Genomic DNA, 21,852 nt, shown 5'->3' with positions numbered 1-21,852 from the left:
TGCAAAAGAGTATAGGAAAATCAAGTCTGCTAAATCAAGTATTATTTCTAATCTTATCTTCAAACATGGCCAATAAAATGTCTTAGTTATCGCAATGAATACAGTCCTAGACCTGGCAATCACACATTGTGCTGAAGCAACACCAGATACCGGAGAAGATCTAGAATAGAAAATAGTCTTAAAATGATGAATTAGTCTGGTTTTAGATGTACCATAACACAGCATCTGTTCTCCCGAGGGTGAGGAATGAGCGATCTTGAGGTTGATCTTGTCTGTATAGACTCAACTGAATTATTTTAGATTTCTCTTCTGCTTTTTACTCTGTCAGTCAATCCATCTTCTTGAACCACAGGTCCCTCAGTGGTTTTCCTCCAACCTCAAGCATAGATCAGTTCTTGTTTCTGTTGATGATGTCTCCTCTTCCTATGCACCCATCTCATGTGGAGTACCACAAGGCTCCATATTTGACCCTATTTTATTCATCAATCTTTAACCACCCGGCTGGTTTGGCCCTTAACTGTTGAATAGGTTGACAGTCACTAACAGATTCTTCTCATTTCTAAATGTACTTTTAACCTATAACTTCCTGGTTTTTTTTTTATTGAATTGTAATAATCATTATGTTAAAATTTAAGTTAATGGCATAGAAAACACAAAATCACCAACAAAATGTGAATAACAGTTCCGACATCTATGTATTAGGCTGCAAAAATATAAATTGGCATGCTCACCTGCTAATCCCGTACCAACACTCCCATTGTTCTCCGCACTCCCAGTGTGGACCGCTAGCTGCATGGCTAACTGAGCTAACTAGATAAAGGCAGCTAATATAACAACAGTTACTCTAGCGAATTGCTTCCTCTGTATGTTCTGAGTATTGGTCAATTCTCGCATGTTGCTCTTTGAATATTCGAATAATCTCGTCTCTCCATAATGTATTGTTTTACAAACTCTGATCATTTCTGTTTTGCACATGCAATCTTTGCCCTCCGACTCCGCAGGAAAATTTTGGAGGCTCCGCTCTGATTGTTCCCGACCTTGAGGGCACGCTATACCTGAAGGAAGATGGGAAGAAGGTCTGGAAGCCTCGCTACTTCGTGCTCAGGGCCTCCGGCATCTACTACGTCCCCAAAGGAAAGACCAAGGTTTGGCAGACCAAATTAGTTGTTGAACAGTTAAAAGCACAACACAGCCTATTTTCTTTAAATCACAAGCATGTGTGTGGTGCACTGTTGATACTCATGTATTGTTGCTCTGGAGACAACAGGAAGGTGAGGGTTGCATTCAGCAACCTGTGTGTGTGTGAAACCACCTCCCACACTTTAGCCGGGAGAAAAGTTCTGGTGAGCTGTCGTCAGGACAATAAAACTAGTAAACACTGTGTGATGGTTACATTTCATGAGGGGATTTCTGGCACCATGAACATGAGAAAAAAAGAGAACCCACTTAAGTTGCATCTTACTCACTGTCACTTCTAGCTGTTTAAACTCACAGTGCTTATTTCAACACCCACAGAAATTGTTAGTCATTTGCAGGTAGGTATTTTGAGTGCGCAACAGGGTGGATGATTGAACTTCTCATTTGGGTACCTGATGTTACGCTTGGAAGGCTTTATGTAAAGTTAACAATATCTGACATTTCATGCATAAAATGCATATGTGAGATATTTGAGTTTGCCAACACAGTTCAGGTGCAATGTGTTTAATCCTGCTTAATCCTGATATGCTGCCTCATATTTTTTTCGTACAAATTGACAGATGGCAAATTCTTGTATGCGCTGCCATCCCTCATTTTCATGTTGATTCTGTCATTGTGGGTGTGTCATCAAAAATGTTTACATATTTAAACACTTATATTATTTTCCCTCATACTGTCCAGTGCTGCAGCACCTCTATTCACCCTCTGTTTAAGCGCCTGTCCGTTTACCGTATGAAGACAGATGGTGTGAATCAAGCCCTCACTGCTCCATGAAAAAAAAACAAAACATGTTGTGCTGTCACTTAGACAAAGCAGAAAAAAAAACTTTACCATAGGCTAACTTTAAAAAGAAAATATCATCCAAGAGGGAGGAATAGATGTTGTGGAAACTGTGCGCGGCAGATGTGCAAATGGCAAACAGAGGAGAGCTGCAGGAATCATCTGAGGCCAAGGACACATGAAGCAGAGGAAGATCTGGAAAAGATACCAAAGCTCATCAGGCAAATCAGGGAAAGAGGAATGGACAAAATCGGACAGAAAAAAACCTTTCACAGTGCTGCGACATCGACCTGTAACTTAACTCACACGGACACAGAAACTACTGTCATGTATGAGGATGAGCGGATAATGAAGCTGTGATGATCAGGTAGCAGAGTCGGACAAAAGGTTAGCGATGGAAGAAGATACAGTAGGGGAGAAGAAAGGTGCCTGAAGAGGTCAGGAAGAAAAGGACAAAAGAAGAACAACAGTCGCCTCCACTTCGTCATGCTCACTGTGAACAACAGCATCTTTGTCAGAGTGGTTCACTGTGCGAACACGATGTGTTTCTGCTTACAATCAAAACAAAAAGGAATGTCGAAAATGCTTTCAAGAGAAAAACATATTATCGCTGACATAGAGCTTGTGTCTTGACTGTCTTTGAATGTGGGCTAAAGAACAGTGGCCTCACATTGAATTGTTTTATTTGAAGTGTCCTCATTTTAATAGGTAGCATACAGTAAGAGACTGAGAACATGGATTTCCTCTACAGCATCATACACCAGAGTTTAGACGACTCTGATTTATGCTACCCATAAAAGTTGTGCTGTAAAGTTAGAAAATGATAAAGAATTAATTATCATTTGGTGTCACTATATCGTGCACTGTTCCTGTCAAACATCCAGGAGCTCTATTGTGCACGACACATTTGCAGGATACCTGACGTGTCTTCCCATGTCTGTTAGTCCGGTCTTGCATTAAGCAATAAATACGTTCTCCATTTTAAGATTTCCGCATGTCTTTGCTTTTCCCTCAGTGCTCCACCGATCTCGTCTGCTTCACCCGCTTTGAAAAAGTCAGCATCTACTCCACCAACAGTTACAGGCAGAAATACAGAGCTCCCACAGACTTCTGCTTCCTGCTGAAGGTAAGCTCAACAGACGTGATCACCAGAGGTTTGATGAGGTCAAGCTATGTAATGGATTATTAAACCGCTCAAAGGACCAATTGAAAGATTTCCCCGTGTTTATGATACTTAACTCTCCGTCTCCAAAAACAAAAATGTAATGTAAATATTACACAATTAGCAGCTGTCTTACTGGAATAAATGGTTCTGGTTTGAGAAGAGGAGAGAGAAAAATGAAGGCAGGCCGACGTCTGAAACAATAAATCTGAATCAGTAAAACAGGTTGTGAGTGTAGACAAGAGAAAGAATTACTGAAACCACATTTTTCTTTCTGACAGGCAGTCTTAACACAGTCCTGTCAGAGATGTCTCAGCTCGTGTTGTGTGTTAAAATAACGCTGTTTTGAGCGTTTGAGGGACTTTTTAGTACGTCATTACCACACATGATGCAACCGTCTGGTGATATTTTACCTCAGAAATAGTATTTTAATTTAGAACAACCTGTAAGCTGCAGCTGCTGCTGCTGGTGGTGGTGCACTTGTGTGTACTGCAGTAACCAAAGGTAGCAAAAATAAACACATTCTGTACTCAAGTAGAAGTGCAGTCTTGTGTAAAGGTCAAAGTCAAGCCTGTTTCCGTCTTGATATGTCGTTCCATCTTGCTACGTCTGCCACTTGTGATCGCACTGGACAGGTTGAAATCTGTCTTGTGATGTTGGCAGAGTGGCGTTCAAAGACATGAAACAGAATAAAATCCATCATTCCACACAAATGCATTCAAACTAAACCCACATAAACATATTCAACAGACATCAATTCTACGTCTTTGCTGTCGCAGAAAAAACGTCCAGTGGAGAGCCAAAATTGTGTCGGTTTTCGATCTCTTTAAATGTTCACTGTTGACAATGTGACCTTGGAATATTAGCCAACCTGATGAAGGTTGGACGACCAAAACATTGCATCTAATAAAGCTCACCTGGTAAAGCGCGCGCCTCAGGCAGGCCACTGAGGTCGAGGTTCCAATCCACCTGGAGTTCTGCGACTGAAATTGACAAGATGTCTAAATTTACACTGTAAAAAGACGGCAAAAAAAAAAAAACTTATCCTGGCTTTCCAGCATTTGTCCTTTCAACATTGGCAAAGATGTCAAACTGACGTCTTTTGAATAAGTTTATGCTCAGAGGGAAATAACGAGCCTGTCCTGAAAATGTAACATGTTGAGAGTTCAGATGTTCGTGCTAAAACCTGACAAATCTACTTATGTACAATAACAAAGCACAGTATTTGTTACTTCCCATCTCTGGTAGGGTCAAGGTTTTACTGACTGAATGGTCATTTGTAAGGTTATTACATTAAACATGAGCGGAAGTCTAAATATGATGAGAGCATGTCAACAGCAAATATGCAGTGTTATTTTTGCAGTAACTGTGATGTCTGTTTTTTCCTTCTGCCAATACAAACAATCACAGCCACATCAAGTATTTTCAGCTATTGCCTGTTTGTTTTTTATTAAAATAACTTAATCAAGACACAGCCACGTTCCCAGTGAAAAACAAATGTTTGGCTGTGATCTGGCAGCTGTGTTCTTCATGCTCCTCGGTCCACAGTGACAGTGCACTGACAGCTGGGTATGAGCTGCCCTCTGCTGGCTGTTCTGTGTATGACAAATACACAAACAACAGAGATAACAGCTTTCTTCAGTTATTTTTTTTATTAACTGAGTCTAATTAGTTTCATGTATTTCGCAGTGTGCAAACATCAGTCAAACCACCATATATAAGGAAGTGAGAGGAAAAAAACACAAGTGATAGAAGACTGTGTTGGAATAAGAGAATAAAATAACTAAATAACTAACTTAATAAATATTAAAAATATTCACTCCACCAGTTTCTTGAGAAAACAACCCCTCATGATGTCACAATGATGTCATCAGGGCTATCTCAGTGTGAGATTTAGAGTTTACACAGTTATAAAGGAAAGCCTGGGGCCTGCGGAGAAGACAGGTGGCAGGGTCCGCCAACAGATTCTACTGAGTTGGAAAGCTGCATTATGGGCAGAGTATGAGGCAGTGTTTCTGCAGCTTGACCAACACTTCGTACCACAATTAACCATCCCTCTTTAATATACCTCTCTTAAGTCCCAGAACTTAATGGCAGTGCACTGCTGAATCATGGGAGAGCCACTTTAATGTTTCTGCTTCCTCTGCCTGTACTCTTTCCCGCAGCATCCCTGCATCCAGAAGGAGTCGCCCTACATCAAATTCCTGTGCTGTGACGATGAACACACTCTGTTGCTGTGGGTCAACTCCATCAGAATAGCCAAGGTCCGTAACACAAAGCACTTCAAAGATCCAGTCTGTGGGACTTAGTGGCATCTAGCAGCTAAGTCGAAAACTGTAACCAACTGAATACCCCTCGTCTCACCATACACAAAAAATGGATAAGGCCCTCCCTGGAGCTAGTGTTTGCTTTTTCTGTTCTGAACTACTGTAGAAACATGGTGGTGAATCACAATGGATCTATAGAAATAAATAGTTCATTCTAAAGTTGAAAAACCCAACATATCGATTCTTAGTTTGAAGTTTTTATACACCAATAACACAATTTTGAATATCATAATGTGAGCAATTAAATAAGAATTGGAATTAAGCATCAAATTTAAGAACAAAATCAGCACATATAGATATTTCATCTCAATTGTATGTCCTTGTCTGTGTTCAGTATGGGACTGTCCTGTATCAGAACTACCAGGCTGCAGTGAAGACAGCATCCACTTGGCAAACTGTAAACAAAGGTAAGTCTGTGTAAAACATTAGAACAGAATTGGTCCTGTATGAGAACCATAATGTCTGAAGGCCAGACTACTGCTGCTTTTGAACAATGACAGGATATTGTTAGACAGCAGGAACTTTTACTGATATAGGTTTAAATGTGGTTCAGATACTACATGTTGAAACCCTTTCCCCTTAACTTCTGAGTGTAATTCTCATTTGACTGTCTTTACAGCCAACAGCCATGTTGAAGATGATCCACATGAGCCTCCACCCAACTTCATCCCTCCTCCTCCTCCTGGACAGTCACATGTTTGAGACACATCTTCGCCCCCTTCTGTGGTTCAGGTTGGACTTCAGCTATCCTCGTTTCCACAGACTATGTTCACACGGCAGCCATTTTCCTCCTCCTCATCACTCTCAGGGCGGGAAGCTCAACAGTCGTACTGCTCTATTTCAGGTTTAAATGTAGGAATTGTGACAAATAGTAATCATTTCACCACATCGCTACTTCATATTGGTCAGCAACCTTCAAGATGATGGATTGTGAAAATCCAGAGGGACACTGACCTGTATTTCAAAGTAAAACAACATCAGCTAACAATAACATCAACATGTAACCCATATTGTAAGAGTTACAAGATATGATGGGAAAGGCACATTCTTCACATCTTGGACATATTTATTGAGCGCACTGGATCTAATCAAACCATAACATTAGCTTGGAAGTTGTTGAATGCTAACGTTCGCTAACATGTTATCAGATTCAGATATCAGATCAGAACAGCATAACATTTCCAAGCAACCCTGAGCCTTCCAACCCTGAGCGTGACGTCAAAGGAAAATGTCTGACATGTGAATACTGACAATTTAGCCACGACTGTGTACACATTTGAACAAATGTCCAACATGGAGCCACAGATGTGATGTTTGAGTAATGCACACACAGATGTTGTTACATACCTATGATGCATAAGAACATATTTGAAATGCTTGTTTATTTATTTTAAGATGCACACTGATATTTATTTGTACTTTGTTTTGCATAAACTCGACTTTGCATAAACTTTTCACGCTTCACTACGCACAAAACGCACACATCTGTTCATTGTTTCAATGAGCTGTTTATTACAAAAAGACTGTACATAAATTTCAATGAACACATCCTATGTACAAACTGAGAGGAGAAGACAAATATTGGATTCTGATCCCATGAACATTTAAGTTACTGACCCCCCCCCCCCCCCCCCGACCACTACCACCACCACCACCCTCGCCTCCCCCCATGTTTCATCATTAAGAAAGCACACATCAAAGAAAGGCGCCTTGACCTGTGATGCCCTGAAATGCTAGACGTTAAGTGGTAAACATTACAAAGTTCTCTGCACATCAGTGGTTGTCTCATGATTTCTCTATGAAAAAAGTATAAATTAATCCTTTACATACAAACTGCTAGCGAACCTTCCTTCAGCAGTCTCTGACACATAAACGACGCAAAAGCTAGAAATACGTTAGGTAGAAAAAAGTTTCCTCACAAAAAAATGACGTCATGATGGAAAAAATACAATCAAGAATGGGATGTAGTGGCAGATCATTCACTGTAATGATGTGTAGATACTTTCATGCACAGAGGCTGAATGAATACTGTTCATTTGAGTCACCTCTGGATCACGTTCCCCTCACAGCACGAGGAAGTCTGTATCCATTTCAAAATAAAAGTTCTTCTTCAATGCCTGTTACACCCCCAAGTACATTTGATTATGTTTTTTGTGGCTTGTTACGAACACGGATGCTGAGATAAACATTTGACAGCAGGTTTTACCGCACCGACAATCAACTTTGTAAGAGCAGGCATCTCATTTTGCAGAAATCACAACAGAAGTCTTCACACGTCAGCGCTGATTTAAGACCTTGGGATTGCAATTCATTCCCTCACTGCAGCTAGCAGCTGCCATTCATATGTAGCACAGACTTATCTGTGTGTTAATAGACAAACATATTGTAAGCAGCAGACTGAATCTAACTTTAGTACATTACTGCCGAGTTGCCTACATTCACTAAAATGCACATGTGATTGAAGACAATTACAATCAAATCTGATGGTTGTTCACCCTGTGGAACAAGGTAACAAGTCTAAAAAACAACTACAGTATATAAACCAGTTTAGTTTTGAGGTTGTTTGGCTTGGTGATTATGGTTATTGAGCACCAATGTAAAGCACCACACCAGCAACCACTGAGAGAAGAGACGACAAGTGTAAAGGTTAGTCGGTACTTCTGGATAGCAAATCAAAGCCATGACGGTATTCGTAAGTTCATCACAGTCGTTCACAACTAATCATCAGTGCAGCTATTTTCGACACAATGGAAAAACAACATTAAAACATACAAGTTAGTCCTTCCTCTGCTTCCATCTCAGAGCTCTGCTACAGTGGCTGGACAGCATCACCACATATCATGATCAAAATGATAATAGTCGTGACTCAACATAGAAAAATAAATGTTTATACACGGCCACTTTGCCCAAGTTAAAATGGCACTGTGAGTGATGAATAAAATTAATATTCAAGTAAAAATAAAAAACAAATACATTTTGAAAAAAAAAAACACCATCCGGTCTTGGCATCACCTCCACTGACGCTGATGGAGACTCACAGGTGAAACACACTAACTGACAAATGTACTGTACTGGCAGCTTCTCACGTTACACTTTATATACAAGTTAGAGAACAGAAAGGAAACTCCACCAGAAAGAAGAAACTGTTGTCATTTTTTTTTTTTTTTTTGTAATGCATTCTATACACTCGGTTTACCCTTTTTAACAGCCGACACAGAGCATAGTAAATAGCTTTTTGTTCCCTCATAAACATCTTGTGTGATTTGGACATCGACGGCATTGAACATTCAGTCGTGTCCTAATGCACTTGTTGATGTTTGTCCTTTTTTGTTGTTGTTGTTTTTGATAAGGTAAGATGGATGTTTTTTGACAGGAGGGAAGGGTCGGTCTGCTGGTCTACAGTGCAAATAAAGGGGCAAGAGAGTTTGTGCAGCATTTAATCATAACAATGCTACTCTGCCTCATGTGTTCATGAACTTGCAGGAATACTTCACTAGATTTACTGCATACTGGAAATACTGGAAATGTTGGTTACACATAATGAACTAATTCCTTAAAATGGTCCCACTATACTTGATTTTGGATACCTACGAGATGTTTACATACTTTAATGTTCAAAAAACATTATTTTTCATCTTCTGTTTTAGTGCCCATCTTTTTAAGGCCTCCCTCTTGAAAAGCCCAGTCTGCTCTGATTGGTCAGGTTTCACAGGCCTGAGCAGGGCACCACCCACTATCTATGATGCTACATCAGCTCTGCCGGTGGTCTTGCAACCACGATCATACTGGGGGCATGGCTGAGAGTGGTGACTGTACAGTGTGACATCACAATGTTCCGGAAGTCCTGATGTGAATACGTGCTGCGTACATTTCTCTGAGGGTTGAGCGTTTTTATACTGTAAGAGTATATATAGAGCACCAAGATGTGCCTTATAATTAAAAAACAACACTAAAAAGTTACATTTTCTACAATATGGGACCTTTGAACTATTCTGATTTTATGTAATTTCTTGTGAGGCAAAATGTGACCGTTTAAGTTTTAGAGGTGCAACTGTCCACCGCAGATGGAACAGTGGTAGCAAAAAGGCTGTTTTCTGCTCCCTTTGGTCCACAGTGTAAACTAACAGACCCATGGTCTCCAAAAGGTTCAGCACCCTCCCTTTTTTGTGCAACGCTTATTTTTTTTTCCTTCATTTTATCGGGAGCACAACAAGATGGTGCAAGCACAAGTCCCCCAAAAGAAAAACCATTTGTAAATTCACCATGGCACTTCAGTCAAAATGGGAGCTCTATGGACTGCAATCGCTGGACTGCATACATCTGTACATGTTCACGGTAAACTGCAGTGCTGTTTTTGGGTGTTTTTTTTCTTCTTCTTCTTTTTTTAGTCAGCATAGTGCATGATCGACTCGACGTAGTTTCCTGGGAAGAGTCCGGTGACGCCATTGCAGACGCCTTCGAACCAGCCGTCATCGTTTTTCTTGATGATGTAGATGATGGCTCCCTCCATGAAGGACAGCTCATCCTCCTTGTCCTTGCTGTAGTCATAGATGGCCACAACTGGCAAAAACAATGACACAAGAGAAATTTATCATTACTAAAATGCACTGGATTTAAGAATCGCTGGCAACCACACAGTTGTAACTTGCCCGTCACTGACCTTTCTCTAAATAAGCCTTGGGGGCCCATTGGGGGTCACCGTCAGAGTAAGGGTCGCTGTAATGAACCACGGCTGCCTCCTCTTCCTCGTAGTCCACAGGTGGAGGTGGAGGAGGAGGGGAGGGCTCCTCAAACACACCGATGTCTTCTGGGGGAGGCGGAGGAGGCGGGGCGGGGCTGTCTGTAACTGAACGAGGACAGGAGGCGGATCAGAAAAGATAATGGAAAAAAGGAAGAGAGCAGGAGTTCACTGGTTAGGTGTTTGCTCTTCTGATAGGATCTGTTGCTGCAGAGTCAGTGTACATATTCCATTTCTAAATTCAATTCTTTTCAGAACCTCCTATAATTTTGTCTCAGGGACAGAGTCGGCGTGCCACTACTATTATCTACTAGTTCAGAAAACCTTATCAGTCTTTTACTATAAAGACCAATGCAAAGATTAAATGCTACAGTTGATGTGCAGTGATCCAAGTGTTCACCAGAGGGCAGCTTAGGGTCCTTTTTACTTTCGAGTCAGGCAGTCATCCTATAACATCTAGTACTACCACTGCCACTAATACTACAAATACTATTACTACTGATACTGATTTTTTTTTTTATTGTAATCTTTAAAGCTTATATACCTGTACTGTAGCCTCCTCTTAAGGTTGTCACTCAGTCGTACATGCACATGTATTTCAGTTTTTACATTGGTCATTCCCCTGAGAAATTAGCAGTGGCCTTTTAAACATACACTTGGAAAATAAACACTGAGAGATTGTGTGTATCTACACTTACAATCAAGGTTAGGCTAAACGTTCAGCAGAAAAGGAACTATCATTTTTTTATCTATCATCATGATCAAAGTGTGAGTTGGTAGACAGGGTGGATCAGTATGATTTGTTTAAAAGTCCTGACACCATCTTCTGTCCTCATGGAAGAATTCTCACTGCAGGCTTATAAACACAAGTTCAGCAATCAAAGAAAAAGCTGCACCTCTCTTCAGTTCATAAACCCGCTCTTGAATTAAACAAATATTGCACCGGAGGACTGAATTTAATGCATCCCTTCAATTCTGATCTGCTTGCGCTCTTCCACTGGTCTGACGACTGACTTTAAATCCGTTCGAGCCCTGAAAGCCGAATATCCTTCACAACAGAACAATAGTCATCTTGGATTTTATTAGTCCGATCCATTACTGCTATAAGATCTGTGTAAACACAGTAAACATGACATCTAGTCAGAGTCTATCAACCATTCCCTATAAAAACAATGGTGAATTACGAACCAGGCAGATGGAACAATCAGGACATTCTCTATCAAAGGAAAAAACTGGTTGTGTGGGTGCTGTTTGTAAGTGTTGTCCAGCTTTTCTTGGCTCATTGTTGAAGTGTTTTTACTTGATAAAACAATGAGTGTGTGTTCAGTGCTGTGACCTTTTTTCTTTGACTGTAGCACTCTTTTCTCTGTCTGTGCCGTCAGGGTAGCTATTGCTGATCATTCTAACTACCCAGTTCTTCTCTCATTTACATACTAATCCCTGTTTCTGCTGCTGGAAATGTTAAACGCATCACTTCCTTCGTGACAAAGTGCCTCGACTTAAAATGGCAATGCAGAATCCGGCTGTTTAGAGAAAGGAAGGGTAAAAGGTTTAAGGTTTAAAGCGTCACCTATTTTTTTATCCGACTGTATGACGCAAATGAAGCAGTGTGCCTCAGTTCACTTTGACGGCTACATGTGACCAGAGCGGTACAGACAGTTAGATCCCTACACAGCTGCATCTCTCCAGACAGGAGGGTGGTGAATCAGGACGCGGCATCAGGTCACATTTTCTCTCTTCACTGGACAGAGCAAAAGGACGCACGCTGTCAGTGATCCATCACCATGGCAACAGACAGACGTCCAAGGGGTGTGGGCTCCCCCCTCAACCCCAAATACAGTGCGAGAAAAGGTGTGCCGAGAGTAGCAAGCCACAGAGGAGAGAACGAGGCAGTGTGTGGACAGTATCAGTGTGATGATAAGAGATATGATCAAAAGGCTCTCTATGCATCTTTTCCTGCATAGAGAGACTGATTATTCAACTGACTTGATTTGAAATGCACAGCAGGTTTGTGAACGTGCGTATGTGTGTGTATTATGGATTTTATCATCCTGATGAATGTATCCCTGCTTAAGTAAGTGCATATGCATGTCTCTGTATGGATTTTCTACTTACTGCTCTCCTGCATTCTGGCCACAAAGCCGGTCAAAGGGATCTGTGGGGTGAGCTGGACCATTGGAGGAGGAGGCGGAGGAGCCACAGACACTGGAGCAGCAACACCCAGAGAGGCAGCAGACAGAGCGGCAGAGGGACACAAAGAGCGGTGGAGGGGTGGACAGAAAGGAACGAGAAAAAAGAAGTGTAAAAAAAAAGATGTAAGAGAAATAGAGGAGGAAATAAAGAAAACAAAAAGCTTGTGAGTGAGCGAAACAGTGCAGGAAGCTTTGCTGAGCAATTCATGTACACATTTCCAATCAGCGTTCTTTTGTGCTGCGTTTTTTCAAGCTGGGCTGAAGAGGTGTTCATCTCGTCTCGGTCTGAGAATCGACCTCATCAGCATCTGTTTTAAGTCAGAAGCAATGGCTCGTGGTGGGCTTGTGCAGAGAGCAAAGAGCTGTAAGCACTGCAGGGACCCAAATATATGACAGTGATGGTTTGTGGTCAGAATGACACAACAGAAATAGAAGCATTTACAGGTAGAGTGGCATCTGTATCTGATGTGCCTGGTAATTAGAATTGTAACTATTCTGACCGTTTCCTGTGATTTCAGCCATTTTGGAGAGGAAATTCCAACTCAGACTTTTATTTACAACATTAATGAACTAATAATAGAAACTCAAAGTTATATTTTGCATAACTGAACGTGCAACATTTTGTTCAATCACACACTTTATAACCTCCATCTTCTGCTCCTGTAATGAGGCTTTTCTCAACATTGCCTTAAAAAGAGAAATACATGAATAGACAAACACAGCTGTCCTTGCTCAAAGACATGATGTCACACACACTCAATGCCAGGTCTGACTCATAAATCACATGTAATGGAGGGACGCCTGTAATCTCACCGGGCACTAATGTCTTATTATTCCACCCTGCTCTCACCACAGCTACACCCTGTGAGATCAATGAGCTCCGTCACGTAGCGGAGCTAGCTTTGTGTGCTCTAAAACCTTTCATTACGTTCAGCAGAAATACAAACGTATCTTTTGCTTTAATTACATATGATGTCCCAGTTTAAGTCCCTGGTGGATGCAGCTCTGCATCATTGTCTCTCTCTCTCTCTCCTCCCAGACATGACAGGCAGCCTCGTCCTCTGTCTGTGCCGAGGAAGATTCGTCCTTTGAGAGTGGAGCCATTAGAGGAGAATGGCTCAGAGTGATGCCTGCCAAAATAAATTCTACTTTTCTGACAGAAAATATACATATGTCCTGGGTTTCCCCCTGTCTTGCATCTGTTTATGTCTTTTCTTCCCCGAAATGCCTTCTGCCTGTCTATCCTGGAGAAGATGCCTTCTCTGGCTGACTAAAGTGATAATGTCATAACTCAATTAGAAATGATAATGAAACACTGCACGGCAGTGCTGAGGTGGGAAGGCTTCAACAACCCTGACTTCAGTAATTATGGCTCATCATTCATTTTCATTAGGCTGGTTCATGCATATCTTTCGGTCCCAGAGGACAGTCTGTAGCAGTTTAACATAATTATGGAGAACTACAAATGGAAAAGAATAGAGGATTCAATAATAAAACACAAGCTTCCTCTCTTTTGCCAAATGTAGAGAAAACCATTCCATTTAGTATTTAGTATCAAACCTGAGTTCTGTGGGTAAGCAGGGCCTCCATTGATGTGTGGCTGCTGGGAGGAGACAGAGGGCGCGCGGCGGTAGGTGCCGGTGGCCGACACCATGGAGGCCGAGGAGGTGGTGGAGGAGCTGTGACGGGAGATCTGGCGGGAGATGGTGCCGAACTGGGACATGGGTATTGGGCCGAGTCCCGGGCCCTGAGGCACTGAGGCCGAGGAGGTCGCCACTGCACGAGAGGAGAGGACATACGTGAGCAAATCCCGTTTGACCTGACAAATGTCCATGAAGTGAATGTGATAATATTGATTCACAGGATAAGACTGGACCAGTGAGAGAGGACAGGTGGCACAGGGGGAGGTGAAAAAAATGTCCATTAGTGTAAACAGCTGTGAGTCCATACTGTGGACACCTGTGATGAGCAGTAAGGTCATAGCCCACTGAGACTCACCTTGCCCCATGCTGGGAGGGGAGGGGGTGGGAACTGCGAGAGGGATTCCAACTCCACTGCCTCCACTGTTCTCCCTGCCGCCACTGCCACCGCTGCTGCCACTGCAGAGAGACGGAGTGAGAGAGAGAGGGGGAGAGAAAGAGAGAGAGAGAGAGAGAGAGAGAGTCATTGTGGTGATCATTAGAGAATATGTGAGATGAACCTAATTACATGACTGCTTCTGACATCCTATCATTACTCTCTCATGTGTCATTCCGACATAACAATATTCTCATCACTGTGGCAACACATTCACAGTGATAATGCTGTTGGCACATCCACATATGGACACTGTCCATGCGAGCCACAGTTACATTACAGACAGTCTAACAAAAACAACATGAAGCCAAGGCTCGTTTGGGATGCAAGGAAAATCACGTTCAAATCTCCACGGCTCAGACTAAAGGAGAGATTAAGACTGTGCTTTTAGCCGCTGAATTGTAAATCTGAACATGAATAAATTATTGCACTGAATTGGAAATACTGGTGTGGTCATCAAAAGCAAAGAAGGGCAAATAACTGTAAATAGCTTGCGTTAGCACAACCTCTATGCACAAGATCATGATTTAATAGGACATACAGCCCTTATTTGTGGGAAGCACTAGCACACTGACACTGGTTTTTATTTGTGGATTAACAACTATAATGGATGGATAAATGGATCTGTTCTCAGCACACAGCTCTGTAATTAAACTATGAACTTGATGATCAAGTGCTGACCTTAATTTAAGGGCTGTTTTATGTATATTAGCTGAACGGGACGAGGGCTGCATGATGATATCAGCTGATAATGGCTTTAAAATTAAATATTGGCAATGATCTAAAAAGAACATGTCTGTCAATGTGACAGACTGATAGATGACGCATGATTATATGCACGCATCACAAACTGTTGACTGCAGTAAGTAGTCTTCCTTTATCACCCAGTGAATTTGTTCATTTTGAAGAGTATGTCTGCATCAGCCATTGGACAATCTTGATCAGAGTATGGATAATAATGTGTTAATTCCACTACAGAAAAGACATGTTGAGTTCTGTTCTAGAAATAACTTCATAGGTCACCAAACTGGTCTGATGCTGAAGTGGTTTAAGTGAACAGCTTTGGGCTCTATCAGTATATCAGTATTAATGTGTCCAAGCACAGATCATATGTTGATGTCTCCGACCTGTGTGTCCTGGGCCTCTGGTTGAGAGAGGCTGTGCGTGCGGGGCTGTGCTGGCTGCCCAGTCGGGCCGGGCTCGTCATGTAGTCATTGGGCACCACGGGAGGCTTCACTGGCTCCAGGGTCTTGTAGGGAGTGTTACGCCTGGAAGGTAAAACAGTGCCAAAGAGAGAATACATGTAAGTTTCAATGCTTTCATGATGTGAGAGAAAGTACTACAGGCTTAAAGAGACTCTGTATCAGTATATAAAAAGGTATAAACAGATGTAGGATAACCAGAGTTCAAACTATGTTAAACTACAATGTCACTGTTGATCTTACCCCAGGGTACCACGACCCGCCATGGGGGGGCTTGGGGGTTTCTGTGTGGGTGGGTTGGTCCTAGAAAGAGTCCCGCCTCGTCCCGCTGCGTTATTCCCATGTTGCTGAAGGGGCAGAGACAAGTTAAAACACTGCTTTTGCAGAATCTGATTGGTTAACGCCAGTCTTTCCCCTGCCTGAATATTAAGGTTGAGGAGTCACTTAAAATGACTGAACAAAACTTGAATTACTTTCAAATGAGCATCTCATCTTTAGTTTTAGGAGGGCATCATTTCATAGGAGAAACACTGGCCCAAAAAGTGTTCTGTCCACAGATGGATATAAAGACACAAAGCAGGAGACGAGGAGAAGGAGGACAGAAAGTAAGTAGGTGCATTTAAAATGGGATGTCACTCAGTTACATAGATAGTTACAATGAACAGGCAACAACACATTAAAACTCTGATGTGTAAAAATGCTGCTATGACGCACTATAATACATCAGCTTTTCATGGAATAGGATTTTTTTTCCACAAGAAAACTTAATTCCATGTCATCAAAAATCTGAAATCTGACAGCTTTAATTGGTGCATGGATTCCTTGACTGATTGGAATTTTATCAATACATGACAAAAAGAGGAGAAAGACAACCATTTCTTACCTTGGCCTTAAGCCACTGAGAGCAAGCAGGCAAAAAGGGAAGACAGAAAACAAGACACGCTGATTGGTTAGTGGTTAAAAAAGAGAGTTAAGAGACAGCATGAACCACATCTACTCTTCATTCAGTTATTTTTTCACATCCAGTAAATAAAGCTGTAAGAGAGACAAAGAAGGGAGCAGAGAAAGGGTGTAGAACATCTAAGGGACTAATTCAAGAACAAAGAATTAAAATAAGTCTATGTGGGACCAAATGTTTGATTAGAAGTTTTATTCCTTGAATTTCAGCAGTAAGTTATCAATGTTAATCACATTTTCTTCTGATTATTTAATAATACTGAACAACAAGTAAAGCTGTCCGTCTCTGATGATATACGTTAGAAGTCAGAATGCCATTCTCTGTAAAGTAATTGTGTATTCTTTTGTTGAAATAACTGGTTTTATCACCATAAGGTTCTGAAATAATTTATGACCATTGTTAATTTATTCAGAGCTAATTAAGTCATCAACTTTTGTCAGAATAAACCCACAGACAACTTCCTGCCAGATATGAAACCCACTCCCCACCAATAAACACAGTATAGGTTTTACGCAACAAAGAGGAAGAAATAACTTCCTTTTTCCATTTTGTAATCAAAAGTTAAATCACCACCTCACTCTGGATCAAATATGCATAGTGAAATGACACCCCAACCCTGTTTGTGTGTGTATACATAAATGTATTCTGTGTGCCTCAGCGTCTAGACTTGTGCTACAGACTGTAATCAGAATGAGAATCACTTAAACCTCTAGACACACTACAAATAATGAGCAGTGCTGAGCTACATGTGGCTGTGCTGACAATTTAAGCATTGCGCAGAGAAGAAAAAACGGTGCAGTAAAGCACAGTGAGGTCATAAATAACAGCAGCGAGGTGTTCAGGTTGTCGGAGTGGCTGAAAGTATGTCACCCTGGTAACTGCCAGCAATGCCAATAAAGGCTGTTATGGCGGAGGGGTGACAGTCATCCGTGAATGTGCGAATGGGTCTCTGCATGCTCAGGTCTGACTTCCCATCTAGCCCGAGGTTGGTGAGTTTCCCCTGGTTGTGCGGACGAAATGTAGAAGGGTGATGATAACGCCCTGAACGCTTGTGGGATTCTAACATCAGCCAGAAGCAAATAGGCTGCAAGGCTGCAGCGCCAAAAACCTTTGATTTCCCACACTGTATGAGCACACCATAAACATGAAATGCAAACACACTTACCAGGGATGCAACTAATGATTGTTTCCATTATTCATAAATGATCAGTTAGCTTGTAAATTGGCAAGAAATTGTACAAAATGGTCATCATAATGTACCAGAGCGAAAGATGATGTCTTCAAATTCCTTTTTTTGTCCAACCAACAGTTAAAAGCCTGAAAAATCTTTATTAACTATCATAAATTACATTTAAGAAGCTGCAACCTACAAATATGGTTGATTATCAACAAGTTGGTGATGATTTGTTTTTTGATGAATAATCTAATCGTTGCAGCTCTATTGCACATTACTGCACCAACATGGATTAATACGGCTCTCTCTCTTTCTCTATACATGTCTATTTAGTGTGTGTTGCGGTGGCGAGTATGAAATTACATCAATCCTCCTGAATTATTCACAGACGTGTGTGAGGGAGAAATGTGTTCTGGAGAAGAAATATGGAATGAGATACACATTTCTGTCCGCACCGAGCCAGACAAATGCACATCCATGAACAAAAATGCAGCTGCACACACACACACACACACACACACACACACACACACACACACACACACACACACACACACACACACACACACACACAAATACACACAAACCAGACAGGGAAATCACAGAGAATACAAAATGAAGCAGTAGCCAAGCAGCTTTCAATCCTTTCTTACTTTAACAATGATCTAACCCCTTTTAAAATAGCTAAATTCAAGGTGCTCTGCAAATGTTGATGCTAGAATTTGTCATTTCACAGATGTCTGAGTCATGCTTTTGTAAGTGCTGGCAGGAAGAGCTGACGTTTTCCTGTGCAGGTACATTTGAAAAGACTGATTTCTAGCATCTACACTGATTTCAGCAGAAATCCATTATCTGCAGCATCCATGAATGATGCCTCATTTGCATAGCGGGCCAGGCCAAATCTGTCTCGGTTGTGAGCCAGCTCTCAGAGGAGGAAACACTAGCTTTTGAATTTGAATCGTTGGATGTTTGAAAATCAGCGGATAGCCACTATCTCAACAGAGACAGACAGGGGTGAGGAGACTTTCTCAAACGCGCTGCGGAAGTGTGTGACAGCAGCGGTCAATGCACATAACACACTTTCACACAAGCAAAAACAGACATAATGTTTTTTAAAAGAGGAAAACAAGAAAAAGAAGAAGACGACGAGGGGAGAGGGGAAGAGAGGAACGGAAAGGAGACGGCGGATGGATCATGTGGAGAGAGAATAAAGAATTGAAGAATGAGCCGGAAAAAGGGTTGAAAGAATGTTTTCCCACACTTCAATAAGGGATGCGATGGTGTGAGTACCACTTGGCCACAATGTGTTGTCCTTGCAACACAAACTTTTTATTAAATTCTAGCTAACTGAGTTGTTACTGGACATGACAAACAAAACGTTCAACATACAAAGCTTTTTTAGCCACAGTCAGCTACTAAGCATTTTATTCTCTGTGTTTCTGTTCTTTATTACCTAAAAGACCTGTATATTGATTGGCTGGGGGCGTGAGTGGATTGAGTCAGTGAATAATGAAAGCAGACCGTCACACTGTTCACATGAAGGTGCCAGGTGTGAACTCGACTAAGTATGTGTTTTCCTGTCTGGAAGAATTGATGAACACTGGAAATCAATATGATATATAGCCGAGTAATGACTTTGGGATTTAGCTGCAACAGTGGCTGTGGTGAAGCTCGAATAGTGTATATGTGCTTTCTGAAAACCTGAAGCGATAAAATAACCAGGAACTAGAAATGCTTTTGATACGAATAAATAAATGCGGTAAATGTCTGTCTGTTTTGATCACACTTGAGCAAACTATCAGGAATTAATTGGAAATAATGACTTAAATCCTTCTTACTTTGACACCGTGTCCCACATCATCCAGCAGTGTGTAGTCGATGGGCTTTCGAATGTAGCGCACCGGCCGCTCCATGTTGCCCGGGGCGATGATCTTGTGGGTGCGAGAGGTGTTCTTGTTTGTGGTCAGGATGCCGATCTCTCGACGGGCCACCTTCTCCTTATGAATATCCACTGTCTGCGGGGGGAGAAATGAAAAGGCACATGAGTGAAGGGTTACAACAGACTCTTTAGTTCTCGTGCTGTTTAAGTTTAAAATTCTCGAAATGTATTTAATGTAACTCAAGAGATGCCTTTATTTTAGAGGTAACTATTGGAGACATGCATGATTTCTGATTTTCCCTGCAAAGAGATGGATTTTATTTTACTTAAAAGCCTCCCCAGTGCCTGTTTCGGTAATCTGCTTTTAATGCAACCCTGACACTTCCTCCATCTGGTTCCTGTTAAAAGCCTCCCTGGAGCTCAAGGGGCATAATTACCTCCCTCTGCTTCCATGGAGGGACTTTTTATAAGATAGTTTTTAGACATTTTTATTCTATGAATCCATCTAAAAATGTTCAAATGATTGCTGCAGGAACAACATGGCCATGTTTAAAAGAAGAACACTGGTGGGGCCCCTCATGGCTGCATTTAAGGCCCACTCTTCCAACTCTTTATTTAAAAGTGCAATATGACAAAATTGGCCAACTGTCAAATGCAGTAGCATACTCAAAATAAATAGGAGTTCGCATATTTTCAGAGTAACTGCTTCCAACTGTAGCAACCGTTTAAATTAAAGCAAAACTCTGGCCAAAATGCAACCTAGGCTTTTTTGTGAATGTACCCAAGTCAAACCTTTGTGTAAAAGCATAATTACAATGAGGAACACTTTTAAGATTTACTGTATTTTCGTTTTTCAATTTATTAGTTTTTCAATCACTTTTATGATAGCATCAAAATCGCTATTTTTAAACACTAAGAAGACTCGACACAACATGAAACTTTGCTTGTAGTATCACCAGGGTCTCTACACATGAACATTGAAAACATTGTTTGTGTACACAAAGTTTACTAAAAAGAAGGTTTTTGAACTACCCACGTGCAAGCAGTTGCTTGTTCCGCTTGCCACCGTCATGGCAGCCAGAAGTATTGATCTCAGAATGTGACTTAACATGTATGACAGTTAAGGTGGAATGCTCCTAAAGCTTACTTCCATATAAATGCACAGATAAAAGACCCTCATTATCATATGAGGGTCATATGATAAACTATACTAAAATAAAAAGCTGGAAAACTCATGTGATATATTGCTTTGCGTTGTTGCAGACAAAAGCGTTCCAAGTTATGTTGCATTTGGAGATCGATACTTCTGGCTGGCAGGACTAGCGGAGCAAGAAACTGTTAACTCTAGATCTATTCTAGATCATTTCTGAACATTCTAAGCCAAAATTCTAGGGTTTGCAGAGACAATTTTTTTGTCAAAAAAAAATCAGCTAGCAATAGATACCCGCAAAATAAACAAGTAATTACAAAAAAGGTAATCACGTTTTTTGAATTTCACAGAGTTAATCCTTCTGTGGTTTTTAAATCCCTTACCCTCCCACTGTTTTGACACACACTCTGGGTTCAGCCTTTGAACTCCTACTGATCCACTATTCTGCTCTATTGCCCTACACCCTGGGGCCCATTTAACGAAGCTCCCCTTTAAGCCCCCCAACCAGGAGCGACTGGAAATACCAGTGACCTCCATCACTTCTGCGATTACAGACATCATCGCTCTCAGCACCCATTCACAGCAGGCTCCTGATGGACTGGCCCTCAATTTATGAATGATAGATGACACTGGAAGGGTGAGTGATGGAGTGAGGGGAGGAGAGCTAAACGGAAAATAGGGAAGACAGGGTGGACAGATGTCTTCATCACTGGAATCTGAGGTCATACTTGGGGAAGAGTGCTGACAAGTGCTAATGTTAATCCTACTGTAAATACAAGACACTAGAATCAAATTTGTCCTTGGAAAGTAAAACCCATTAGTGTATATGTGCATGTACATTTGAGAGCAGAGTTTTGCAAGTAGATGTGTGCTTGTATGTGTGTGCGAGACCCACACATCAACGAGGTCACGCATCAATCACCACTCAGACAGCTCCACTCCTGCCACCGCCTCTCTCTGGGCTCTGGAGATGAAGAACTGAGAAATTGAAAGTCTGATGGCCGCTGTGAAGTGGAC

At 41.5% G+C, this 21,852-nt stretch overlaps 2 protein-coding genes across 9 annotated transcripts in view; one reads left to right on the top strand and one right to left on the bottom strand.

Moving 5' to 3' along the window:
• LOC119010877 (amyloid beta A4 precursor protein-binding family B member 1-interacting protein-like) overlaps window positions 1-13,942 on the top strand; it is a 24,736-nt gene extending 10,794 nt beyond the window's left edge. For 3 of the 5 annotated variants that reach the window (XM_037083442.1, XM_037083441.1, XM_037083440.1), the window contains 5 exons: window positions 1,002-1,145; window positions 2,993-3,103; window positions 5,305-5,403; window positions 5,801-5,873; window positions 6,086-8,456. In XM_037083442.1, the coding sequence (XP_036939337.1) occupies window positions 1,002-1,145; window positions 2,993-3,103; window positions 5,305-5,403; window positions 5,801-5,873; window positions 6,086-6,168 (510 nt within the window). In that variant the 3' untranslated portion in view covers window positions 6,169-8,456. Of the gene's footprint in view, window positions 1-1,001; window positions 1,146-2,992; window positions 3,104-5,304; window positions 5,404-5,800; window positions 5,874-6,085; window positions 8,457-12,345 lie in introns of those variants that run through there. The other 2 variants (XM_037083444.1, XM_037083443.1) reach the window with 2 other exon arrangements.
• LOC119010876 (abl interactor 1-like) overlaps window positions 6,964-21,852 on the bottom strand; it is a 25,705-nt gene continuing 10,816 nt past the window's right edge. Inside the window, exons 3-11 of one of the 4 annotated variants that reach the window (XM_037083435.1) lie at window positions 19,645-19,821; window positions 16,558-16,572; window positions 15,918-16,021; window positions 15,600-15,740; window positions 14,395-14,495; window positions 13,957-14,172; window positions 12,320-12,409; window positions 10,127-10,312; window positions 6,964-10,026 (exon numbers count right to left, since the gene is read on the bottom strand). In XM_037083435.1, coding sequence (XP_036939330.1) covers window positions 9,851-10,026; window positions 10,127-10,312; window positions 12,320-12,409; window positions 13,957-14,172; window positions 14,395-14,495; window positions 15,600-15,740; window positions 15,918-16,021; window positions 16,558-16,572; window positions 19,645-19,821 — 1,206 coding nt within the window. In that variant the 3' untranslated portion in view covers window positions 6,964-9,850. The remainder of the gene's footprint in view (window positions 10,027-10,126; window positions 10,313-12,319; window positions 12,410-13,956; window positions 14,173-14,394; window positions 14,496-15,599; window positions 15,741-15,917; window positions 16,022-16,557; window positions 16,573-19,644; window positions 19,822-21,852) is intronic. The other 3 variants (XM_037083437.1, XM_037083436.1, XM_037083438.1) reach the window with 3 other exon arrangements.

Source organism: Acanthopagrus latus, chromosome 21, assembly GCF_904848185.1.
Source record: "Acanthopagrus latus isolate v.2019 chromosome 21, fAcaLat1.1, whole genome shotgun sequence".
NCBI classification, from domain to species: Eukaryota; Metazoa; Chordata; class Actinopteri; order Spariformes; family Sparidae; genus Acanthopagrus; species Acanthopagrus latus.
This window is presented reverse-complemented; position numbering and strand designations above follow the sequence as displayed.